This window comes from Ptychodera flava, chromosome 1, assembly GCF_041260155.1.
Source record: "Ptychodera flava strain L36383 chromosome 1, AS_Pfla_20210202, whole genome shotgun sequence".
Lineage (NCBI taxonomy): Eukaryota > Metazoa > Hemichordata > Enteropneusta > Ptychoderidae > Ptychodera > Ptychodera flava.
Window position 1 is genome coordinate 25,002,138 of NC_091928.1, and position 12,608 is coordinate 25,014,745.

The 12,608-nt window shown below is 37.2% G+C and overlaps 1 protein-coding gene across 1 annotated transcript in view; it reads right to left on the reverse strand.

Annotated features, from left to right (window-relative positions):
* Window positions 1-12,608, reverse strand: part of LOC139143661 (low-density lipoprotein receptor-like) — a 150,127-nt gene that overhangs the window by 115,162 nt on the left and 22,357 nt on the right. The window contains exon 7 of the mRNA XM_070714175.1: window positions 7,499-7,720. Within this exon, the coding sequence (XP_070570276.1) occupies window positions 7,499-7,720 (222 nt within the window). The remainder of the gene's footprint in view (window positions 1-7,498; window positions 7,721-12,608) is intronic.

Genomic DNA, 12,608 nt, shown 5'->3' on the forward strand with positions numbered 1-12,608 from the left:
ATCATTGTTAATAATTTGAACACTAGTGTTAACAATATGAACACTAGCCGTTCAAATTTGAACACCGACATGTACATTTTCAACGCGTAAAGACGCGTCTAGCGTCCGCTATTTTTCCGGTGTACCATGTGCACTGGGGAAGCCTTGACTAACATTTTTTTTCTTCAAAATGTTATTTTGTCTATACAAGAGGAATGTCTTTGAGAAACCATCTTACAAAACTGGAGTATGTATTTCATATATATACGTGTTTTCAACATAATGAGTAAGCCAAATTTTGAACATCTTCAGAAGATTTTTTCTACGTTTTAAACAAGTATCAACATAAAACGTAACCAACAATATTTAAGTAAAACCAATTTTACTGAATATCAGTGGTCTGTAATGTTATTTCAAGGCTTGAACACCCCTGAACTCCCAAAATTAAAGGTGTTCAACAAGCATGCATCATGTGTTCTAGCCTTTAACACACTTAACGTTGAACGGCGTCCATGCGTTCAAAAAGTGTTACAGCCATTCGGACGCGTAAATGCGTTCAATTGCAACGTGTGTTCAGATATGGAACACCATAGTGTTCAATGTAATGTCTGATGAACACGTAACGTTCAAAATCTGCACATGTGTTTTCAAAAATTGAACGTTGGTTGAACACGTAGTTTTAATTTCTGAACGTCTAGACGCGTTCAAAAAGTGTTACAAAAAGGCGTTTAATTGGTGTTCTATCCTTGAACACTTCAGTCTACAGTGTAGAGTGGTATTAGCAAAGGTAGGGAGCAGACGGTAGTGAACGCTCTCGTTTTCGCCACTTGAACAAAACCCACAAACTTTCACAATCATGGCTACCAAAAGCTTTGACGTTTTCGCTATTTATTACCTTTACATCATTTTTCAGTTAATTCCTTCGTTCCCACTCCATTTTCATCTCCACGAGAATGCTTACAACAGTTTCAGTAGGAAAAAGTACCGACCGTATACCCCTACTTCTGACGTCAGAAGTAGGGGTATACGGAAATCCTGTAAACCGTATAACTATAGTGTGACGTCACCCTATAGGGATAACTGGGTCTATGTATGTACTGGGTCTATATATATATATATATATATATATATATATATATATATATATATATATATATATATATATAATATATATATATATATATATATATATATATATATATATATATATATATCAGGTTCACTTAGAATTCGACGCATCTGCAGTAAACCTGAATGGTGTGATGAGAGATTAACGGAATTCGCCAGATACCTTAAACTCTGCGGCTACAGGACAAAAACCATCAAACAACAGATAGCAAAGGCCAGTATACCATCCCGCCAGGATCTACTACACTACAAACCCAAAACACCTTCTGATAGAATACCCTGGGTGTCAACATATGATCCTCGTCAACCAAACCTCCGTCAAATCAGTGTAGAAAATCATATCATCTTACAGTCATCAAGCCGTATGAAAACAGTAATGCCAGAATTGCCCATTATCGCATTTCGCAGACCAGCAACAATCGGTAACATCCTTCACCAAAACCGGCTCAGACATGCAAAATCAGCCCAAATAACTTGGGGCTGTAAACCTTGTCACACTCCTCGATGCTCTTGCTGCTCAGTCATCGAAAACACCAAAATATTCATATCTACAGCAACAGGTGCCTCATTTCAAATTAAGGATGACGTCAACTGCAAATCAAGCGAAATTATATATGCTCTAACCTGTAGGACCTGTCAAATTCAATATATCGGGAAAACATCTCAACCATTTCACAAGAGACTTAATGGTCACCGTTCAAATATCAGAACAAACAAAGTCGACAGATCACCGTATGTCGTTCCACACTTTAGGATACCCGGACATACCATCTTAGACAATGCTCTTTCAGCTACAATTCTCTGCCTTGTTCGTGGCAATGATCCAGAAACTACAAAACACCTGGAAAGTCTTTGGATCTCAAGAGCTGGGACAATGTATCCAAACGGACTTAATGACTATGAACCATCAGGCATCCAAAATTAGCGTTGTCATGTGACTTATGATTTGCTATGCAGACATGCGCATTACACCATGCTTTGTTCTGGTTTTATTATCATCAGTGCTTGAAAAAGGTGTGCTAGTCATACCGAAACGTCGCCGTCAATCAAATGTTGGGATTGGAAATAAGGTAGACTCTGAACATCTCATCAGTTCGTAGGTCACTACAAGTATATATATATATATATATATATATATATATATATATATATATATATATATATATATATATATATATAATATATATATATATATATATATATATATATATTATATTATATTTCTTGTTAAAGAGGCACTCCCACTTGGTAACATTTTTTAAAACACATTTTTTAATGCCAACGGTCGATATTTGACGTGGCGACTGCGCGCGGATCGCGAGATATCGATAAAAACATGTCTTCAAAAAGTAAAATTTGAATTCCGGTGGCCCACCTAAATTCAGCTTACGAACATCGAACATTCGGCAATGGGGCCATTGTCAACTAAGTTATGGAGTACGAGTCTACGCTGACGCTGCTGTCTGTACGCCACAGTACCACTCGCGTCCATGACCGGTCATGCCCCGTGGGAGAAAGCCGAGTCTCACTGACTCTGCAAAAAAAACGAAAAACAAAGTTTGCAGATTCCACCTGAATTCTTATAGGTGACCACACGGTTACATTTGGTTGATACATAGCGGCCGCCGCGTGGTATGCAGACGCATACCACGCGGCGGCCGCTATGTATCGAACCACCCCTGTGTGGCAGACGACAAATGTAGTCATCACAGGCGGCTAATACTTTACACGTAAAAACTGATATCTATGTGGTATTGGTTAAAAATCTATTACATCTGATTGAGAATAATGAAAACGACAAAAGTATAAGGAGAAGTTTTAAAAAAATTACCTGCGGTAAAGGCATAATGATGTATATAAAGTCTTCACAGTGAGCGTCATTCGAACGTTTTTGGACTCCCTAGAATATCGTCCATCAGCACAACAACAGAGCTTCGGGGGATTTTGCGACATAATCAGAAACTTCGGGATGTGAAAAATACGCTCGGGAAATGATAGGTTTTTTATCGATATCTCGCGATCCGTGCGCAGTCGCCACGTCAAATATCGACCGTTGGCATTAAAAAATGTGTTTAAAAATGTTACAAAGTTGTAGTGCCTCTTTAATATAAGGTTATTCACTAGTACATCGTACGCTACGGTATTGTCCTTGACACTACGCGTCTCGACGCTACGCGTCTCTGACAATACCTCCGCTGCACGATGTACTCGGACATAAATCCCCCGTCCTTTGTGAATACCCTTTTATTATACACCTTTTTAGTCCAACTTTATTTGAAAAAGAGTAGAAAATTTAGGCATTTCTATTTTATCTTTCTGCGCACTGCACTGAGCGATCTCGGGAGCGATCGCGAGCAGACTTGGGACGCGTTCAGCGCGTCCGCCAAGCGCACAGAACGAAATTTCAACCCACGATGCGCAGTGCGCGTGTTAGCAATTTTTACGTCAGCAGCATACTTCCACTCAAATTCACCGGTTTGACTGACCATGATTTTCTTTGTGAAGTACTGAATGTTAAGATGTATATATTGTTGTAAAAATGTAAAATATTCTCTCTTTTTCCTCGCGTTAATGTGAAGGTGTTTTGAGGTCAAAGGTTATATAGCGTCCAATAACACCTTAAGTTAATTTACTCCGCGTCAAAGTTATTGGACTCCGCGTCCTCTGATACCGAAACTTACTGTACGACGAAACTCCAAAGGTTACAGACGTAGGTGTATAATAATGAAACTTACTAGTGGTCTCACAAATGTACAGCTTCCATTTTGTACATTCATTGTCACCCAACGGTAAAGCCTCTCATAGGGATTCCTATCAATTGATGTTTCGATATAAAAGGTAATGTTAAATGCTAGCACATGCAATTATGTTTTGTCCTATAGCATTGACTATTTCCAATGAGTGTGACATCATTCTTATCGAATGCCTTCAGGGATGTTACCCTGGTTATTTCTTAGTCTTCCTAGCTGTTGTCAGTCTGTCTTTATATATTATCATAGTTCTGACTACATTCATGCTTGTTTTCTGTTTGAGTCTCTGACCATTATCTGAACGCGTTTACTTCAAACTTTGTACTTTGGGTTTCAATATGTTGTCTATGTGTCACAACAATACTGCATCATTGCAATACATTCTTGCACTGTTTTAGTTAATAGCGTGAGTGTGAAAAGATTTGATGCCCATGACTGTGACTGACTATATGGAATGATTTCATGACTGTGACTGACTAAATAGAATGATTTAATGCTTAGAATCTCACCATTTTTGATGCAAACACGGTCCATTTCCATTAGGTTCACCTGGGGCAAATCTAAACGGTCGTAAATTCGTACCATCACTACTTTCTACGTTGCTGCCTTTGTAAGCTCTCGCATCGAACCAGAAATCTTTACCGTTTGATGCCTCCGAAAAAATATAATCTTCCAATCGCTGATGTTTCTCCTCGTCTGTATCTTGTACCAGCGATAAGCCATATCTTTCACATGCGAGGGCTGCATTATAGTGATTTTTTGGCGTCTTGTATATACTGAAAATTGGATGAGCTAAAAAAGCAAAGGATATTCAACTGATGATATAAATTGACAAAAAAGGCCCAACATTATTACTCATATTGGCAGACCATTTGGATCACAGCATGTTTTTGGTTTCCCCTTGGGTGTGAGTTTTCCCTTCGACGGTCGACTGTTTTACATGCTCATTTTGGCAAATGATAATTCTCTATGCTAAAGACCTACCTTGGCAGCTTCTTCTATCAGTGCTTAGACGGTAACCATGGTTGCATTCACAATAGAAGGATCCCGGTGTATTGACGCATTTGTGTTCACAGAACCTTTGATAGACAGAACATTCGTCGATATCTGGAGAGTAAATGCCAGGTCTAATATTATTCTCAGTTTAAAATGTCAATGACCAACGTAAAAGTTAATACTATATATTATTGCCTGAATACATGGTTTTATGTGCTCGAGGAGTAGGTGACAATTTGTCCGACGCCGGTAAAATTTAGATAATTTACTTCAATGTTTTGAAAATACACAAAAACATGCCTAGGGTTGGTGTGCTTTTCTAGGGTCTGTCTGGTTACCGAAAACACATATTTTTATTTAATGTAATGATGGAGTAAGCCTTTGTTTTTCAAAGAAAGACAATTTTGTTTTAAGCCCAAAGAGATAACCCTGGGATAGCGGCCATTTTGAATTTAAAAATATCAGTAAATATTAGGTAATTTGATTCTCTTGTACCAAATTTGCATGACGACCCCTCATTGTTATTTGTAAACTCGAAAGAATATGGTTGAAAGTTTGCTTGAGGAAAATTTTGACAAAAGTTTGTCTTTCCTTTACGGGTGCCAACTACCTGAAGCACTAGATAAGAGCACTCACTTAATGTAGTACACACCTCGAAAGTTAACAGACTTTAACTTGCGGTCAAACTTTCTTCAATTGGAATATTTTAACAATAATAATTTTCTTTCAAAATCAAGAATAAGAATCGAGGTCACCGTTGAAATGCTGGTACGAGAGAAACAACTTATCTCAAGTTCAAATGGCCGCCATCCCTGAGTTTACTCTATGAGGAAAGCTGTTATTCCTATAACAACATTAAAGTGAATTTATTACATGTAGTTGGAAAAATCTTACAGGCATATGGTCTCTGAGACTTCTTGACTGACATTAGTTTATATCGTTGCAATTTAGTTTTTTTAGTAGATATGTATGTGCCCTCCCACCATTGGAAACAATAAAATAAAATAAATTAAATTAAATTAAATTAAATTAAATTAATTTAAAAAAATGAAATAACAAAAATAAAATAAAACCGTCGATTTTCAAAAAAAACTAAGACGGTGAAAATTTGTCTTACACCGAGGGATATAAAATGAACCATTATAAGAGATGGATCAGAAAAGAACATGTTAAAGTTTGAGAATGCGAATACGCCGAGGCGCATTCTACCTTAATATATCAGAATTCAAACATCGAACCTAATAGACTTTGGTTGCATCATAGACACTGGAAGAAGCTCTCTGTGCCTAGATGTGAGTGATTTGATGTTTGATAAACTGAGACCAAAGTCAATCTCACGTACATTAACAGGGTAACATACCGACACATTTGCTCTGTTGAAGTTCATAACCCGGACACAAGGCAACGTTTCAAATTCTGCAGCATCTCCGTCCGAGCAATTCCTTATATCTGGAAAAGATAGCATTTTGGGTAGGGTAAGATGGCAATACACTAATTGCCATTAATGTCACAAGTAACAGATTATTTTTTACAAATTAAAGTAGCAGAATACAGAATAGTATGCAAGAGTTAACAACACAGGCGTGTTTTGTTGACAATGAAGCTCATCCAGGACATATAAGTCTGAATTTAGAGCATCTTTTTACTAACCAAAACAAGAATAAAGCAAGCCATAGGGGCTCCTTTCTTTGTTACATACTGATGTCAGTGAATATACGAGAAGAGCCTCCAACAGTTATAATTCTGGATGCTTATGCATCGTCGAATAGTTACACACTAATTCAAACAACAACGTCGTTACCTTGTCCGTAAACTTCGGCTTCGCAAATCGTCAGTGGGTCATGGCGATCAGGTAAATCAACACTAACGTATCTTCCAAGCGTTCTCCCAGGACAATTGATAACAATCTCGCCTCTGTTGTCGGGCCAATCGGTTCTCCGCAAATCAGATTCTGTAGGTGGTTTTTATTGTTTCCCGCCCTCACAACAACGCCAATCAAGCGCTCGTCTGCAAAATAATTGTGTGTCAATGGCGACGATCAGACAACTGCCCGCGTACTGTTGCGTACAGGAAATGATCATCTGCGATACAATGTTGTTTCTGCGGGGTCGATCGAACAATCGTTTGGAAAGTTTTCTTTAAATGTCATTCATTACAAATCTTTCGCTGTGTCTCATTGAAACAAACGTACAAAGTGGTTTTACTTCATCGGCGGCGGCCACTTTAGGTCGTTTGCAAAATAATTGTACTTGCTCTGTAAGTTTTGCTTCGGTGACCTTTACATGTATAAGCATTTATATATGTTGTTCTTGTCCTCACTTGTATAATTTTTTCGACGACAAATTCGTGTAGAATGCGTTACATGATACCATGTTGCAACACTAAAGATGCTTTATAGTACAGTGCTTTTGGCCGTAGGGACAAACAATTATATGTACATACACACACATATACACACAGCCAAGCATAATTCGAAAGAATGGAGGATCTTTGCTAAATACATAGAAAGAGAATGTTTCAACTGAAATATTGCTTTTATCACGCATTGCCTAATGACAGAACCTTTGCATGGACTCCTCTCACCATCATGATACATGTAAATCTAACATACACATGTGGTGGTCATTAAAGTTTACGCAACTCACAACAGCAATCGTCTCGATTTACAATGTGTACTCTAATAATTCGGTACGTCATCAGCAGATCAACTTTCCACCAAGGTTCAAAATCCGATTGTGTATGAGAGCAGCTGTTCCTGAAGAAGTTACCATACTTGTCACCGTCGACGGCGTGAGATGCTACTCCTCTGGCATCGAGGTCGCTGCTCTGACGCGCCGGTTTCCCAGTTGCTAAATTGTTGTTTTCACCTGCACGATAAAACAAAACAAGTTTTTGCGACTCATTGTAGTATTTGCATTATGCCATAATGAAAACTGGTTTCCGCTAATGACGAGCTCTCGTTATAATCTGCTGACCCTGCTGAATAATTCCCACTTTATTATAAATCTGTTTCTGCAAACATGAGCGATTTATCGAATCTTCAAATTAAGTGACCATTGTTCAGTATCATGAGACGACCACATCACAGTATAATAAAGTATCCACTATTCTCTTCGATTTGTATCATTGAAGGTTACTTTTCTAAGAACTTTTTCAGTTCTGTATAAAAGCAATAATGTGCATCATCACAATAATTGTTAAATATTATCTAGTAAAAGTACGTTTAGATATTTCAGTGAAAGTTTTCAAACAATCATTAAACAACCATAAAAGTCAAATTCCGTAGATACTTAAAATGCCATACTTTCGGGCAGCAAGTAATGACGAACTGAAGGGGTCATTCTCTGGGAAACATAGAATCCAAATTTCTTTTGTCATTTCCACTGAAAAAATCAATATCCTTTTATTTCATAAAACAAGTGCAACTAGTCTCCCTACTGTGTGTTACCAGAAACGCATCGCTATTCCGCGAGGCCGTAGCCGAGGGGTATAGCGATGTGTTTCTGGTAACACACGGCCACGAGGGGTAATAGACGAGCTCTATAGCCCCAAATAAAGACCAGGCTATAGGTGTTTTATAACACACCACATGCTCATGTTGTATTGTTGTACAGGTTTTAATGTGTTTTGATATTTTGCACCGCAACAATCCATTGTGACAAGTTTACTGGGCGATGTTTCCACAGCGGTTTCAGTTGTACGTGGTATCACTTTCCTTCGAAAAGTATTCTAAGCCTACCTACACTGTAAAGTTAAGTGTTCAAGGATAGAACACCAATTAAACGCCTTTTTGTAACACTTTTTGAACGCGTCTAGACGTTCAGAAATTTAACACTACGTGTTCAACCAACGTTCAATTTTTGAACACACGTGTAGAGATTTTGAACACTATGTGTTCATTAAACATTATATTGAACATATGGTGTTCCATATCTGAACACACGTTGCACATGAAATGTGTTCAAAAAATTGAACGCATTTACGCGTTCAAAGGGCTGTAACACTTTTTGAACGCATGGACGCCGTTCAACGATAAGTGTGTTAAAGGATTGAACACATGATATGCACTTGTTGAACACATGAACTTTCGGCGTTCAGGGGGTGTTCAAGCCTGGAAATAACATAACGGACCACTGATATTCAGTAAAATTATTTTATTCTAAAAATACACAAAAATTAATTGAGTAAAATACAATTATTTAGTGTAAAATGGGAAAATAAACATGGCCACTTTGTAAAGTTTGTCAGAGGAAAACACCAACGGTGTAAACACCTTCCCATCAAAACATAAACAAAGAAAATCTTTATAAACACTGTCGATCGTTTTCAAAATATATGAACAAAGTAATGACAAAACAGGTTTAACTTCAATATTGTGGATTACGTTATATGTTCATACTTGTAAAAACGTACAAAAATATCTGTTTTGAAAAAGCTCAAAATTTGGCTTACTTATTGTGTTGAAAACACGTATTCGTATGAAATGTTTACTCCGTTTTTGTAAGATAGTTTAAGACATTTCCTCTTGTATAGACAATTGCAAACTTGGGAAAAGGTTAGTCAAGGCTTCTCTGATGCACATGGTACATAGTTGTCCACACTAAAGTAAACACAACATGTCAAGTTGTCACAAAGTGTCACAGTAAGACACAACATGCAGAAAGTGGGTAAAGGGGTCCTTGGAGGTGTGAAACCCATTTCCTTGTCCAACAAAGTCCTTCATGAACGAAAAGATTTGTTTGTTTGTAGTACCTTTAAATAAACTCTGAAATAAATCAGTGACATTTCAAAACTCTACTTCTCAGAAATTAAAAACACATTAACTAATTTTGACTTCGTTTCATAAGTTTTGTTCTGTATATCAATAAGCATTTGCTGTTGAACCTGGAAATTTCAGTCCTTACTAAAATTCACTTGTAAAAGGAAATTGCAGTCAAAAACCAATGGCAACAACCTAAATGTTAGCCATTCCAACACCAATATAGCAATACAACAAGCGACTTAGACGTCGAAAGAGCTCGCAGTGTTATGTATAGGATCTCTGACAGCTCACTTCGGGATGGCCTCACCAAAAATGGGAAAATAGCTGCAAAAAATACACAATTGAAGATTTCACCATGATTTTGACATATCAAATTGAGATCATTCCAAAAAACATATGTAGCAAATATCAAAGCTATCAGACGGGTAATTTTTAAGATTCAGATTTTTTGACCAAAAATGGTAAAAATTGACCCCAGAATAAAAACTTGCAGATTTCATCATAACTTGAATATATCACATTCTGATAATTCCCTATGTCTTAAAAATGTCTGAAATGTCTTTTATGTCTCAAAAATACAAATTTGCATATTTCTGCATCATTTGAACAATCTGAAAAAGCTATCCGCAGAGACTCATATCAAGATAACAAAGCTGTTCATTAAGTATTTTTGAAGAAGACGTTTCAAGATTTTTTGACCAAAAACGAAAAAATTGCAATGAAAAATAAAAATTTGAATATTTCATCACAACTAGCACAAATTTTACGAAGGTCATTCTTAGGGACATGTTTACCAAATATTGAAGACGTAGAACCACCAGTAAGAAAGAAGAAGTTTTTGCCAAAAAATAGCAAAATTCGCCTCAAAAATACAAATTTGCGTATTTCACCATAACTTGAACATATATGATTAGGGTAATCTCTGGGAACCTGTACTCAAAATATTAAAGGAATCGTACTGGCCGTTTTGAAGAAAAAGCTTGGGATGTAAAAATTTGAGGACGATGCCTCACATTCACCTATTAGATAAGCTCTGCGTCGCTAAAAGCAAAGCTAAAAACAGTAACAAATCGAGAACAAAAGACGTGTTGATCTACAATACAAAATAATCTAAGATTTGGTAGCAGGCTATGATCAACTAAATGTTACTGGAGCATAAGCCTTCAAAGACGTGACGTCTCCTTCATCAGATGCAAGGGTGCAATGAAGAATTGAAGCAGAAAGCGACAGAAAATTCAGAGTGAAAATTTCAGAAAATTCAGAAATTCAGAGTGTACATTTTTCACTCTGAATTTTCTGTCGCTTTCTGCTTTAATTCTTCATTCCACCATTGCATCTGATAAGGAAGACTACACGTATTTGAAAACGTATTCTCCAGTAACATTTAGTTGATCATAGCGTGCTACCAAAGCTTAGATAAATTCAGAACAAAAATACAGAAACTTATCAAAATTCAGTTACTGACCCTCGGAAGTTTAAATCTACATTAGAGATGAACTGAGGTTCTCAAGCTTGTTTCCAGACAGCTACCTGTACACTTATCTTCTTCAATTTCTGTACCATCAGTTTCTGTAGTAACTCTTCGATTACCAGGTAAATCCAACTTTTCAACGGAACAATAGGTAAAATGGCGACATGAGACTTTAAATGAAAGACAAGGTGGCCTTATTAGGTTAAGGAAAAGGGGTAACTTTGGTATACAGTGCCTCTTTTCGATAGTGTTACAAAATATTGGCTCTTCCTGTCATCAACTGATGAAAAGTAAAAACTAACGCCAACTCTCATATGCTGAAACAATAGAGTGTACACTCTGCGATGTTTAACAAATGTTTCACATGCTATTGTGATTACTAAAAGCCATGTGTTAGCTGTGATTACCCAGCGGTGAAGTGGCATATCTATCGCGCTCGGGTCAAGGGTCATCGCCACAGTTTTGCGGTGATGACCCTTGACCCGAGTGCGATCGATACGCCATGGCCCAAAACACCGCTGCGTATTGACAGCTAGTGTATGGTATACAAGCCACTGAAAGAAAAAAAGGTTTCTTCACGTATTTTAGCTATTCCAAAGTACTACACAAATAATTTCAAAGGATAATAATACAGATGCTTCAAAATTCAACACCTTTTACTATTTTGGAGAGAAAACTTACCCTTTCTGGTCTTGCTTCCGCACGATCACGACTTCAGCGTGCGTTTACAAGAAAAATGTCGCAACTTCCGTTTTGATGCATGACGGGATAAGAAGAGGCACCAAACTTGAACACCAAGTGTTAAGGAGTAGAACGCCTCTTGCACGCCGATGTTAAAATTAAAACGTTCATGGTGGTTATCTGATTTTCTTTTCAAAATTTCCAAATTTCAACCCGTAATAAACGTGTAAAATTATTTTGTATACTTTCTTTTTTAGAAAAAACATGCTTTCAGTAATTTTAGACCGGAGATATTTTTCATTTAGTGGGAAATTCGTTACATCAAAATCCGTGTACTTTTGCCTAACAGCGATGCAGTAGTAAATTTAATATAGCCATAGTAAAGTAAAAAACACTAAAGATTGTTAATTGTTTTACAGTATTGTAAAATTTCTGTAATGCTGAGTTTTTGAACACTTGAAGGAGATGGTTGTTAACACTCCGTGTTCAGGTTAACAACATCATTGTTAATAATATGAACACTAGTGTTAACAATATGAACACTAGCCGTTCAAATTTGAACACCGACATCTACATTTTGAACGCGTAAAGACGCGTCTGGCGTCCGCTATTTTTACAGTGTAGCGGCATCCTTAGTTGCACTTTTATCTTTGCCGTCGATGAGCTGTTCAAGTTCCTACGCTGTTGGAATGTTGGAAAATGTTCAACTTGGAAAATCTGTTTTAGAGAATGTGTTGTCACCTATCCCGGACGCACATCACCTTCTAGTCACCCGTCATTGTTACAAAGCTGCAGACGACACAAAGGTCACGTGACCGGGCACTTTTCCAAATTTGGTCAG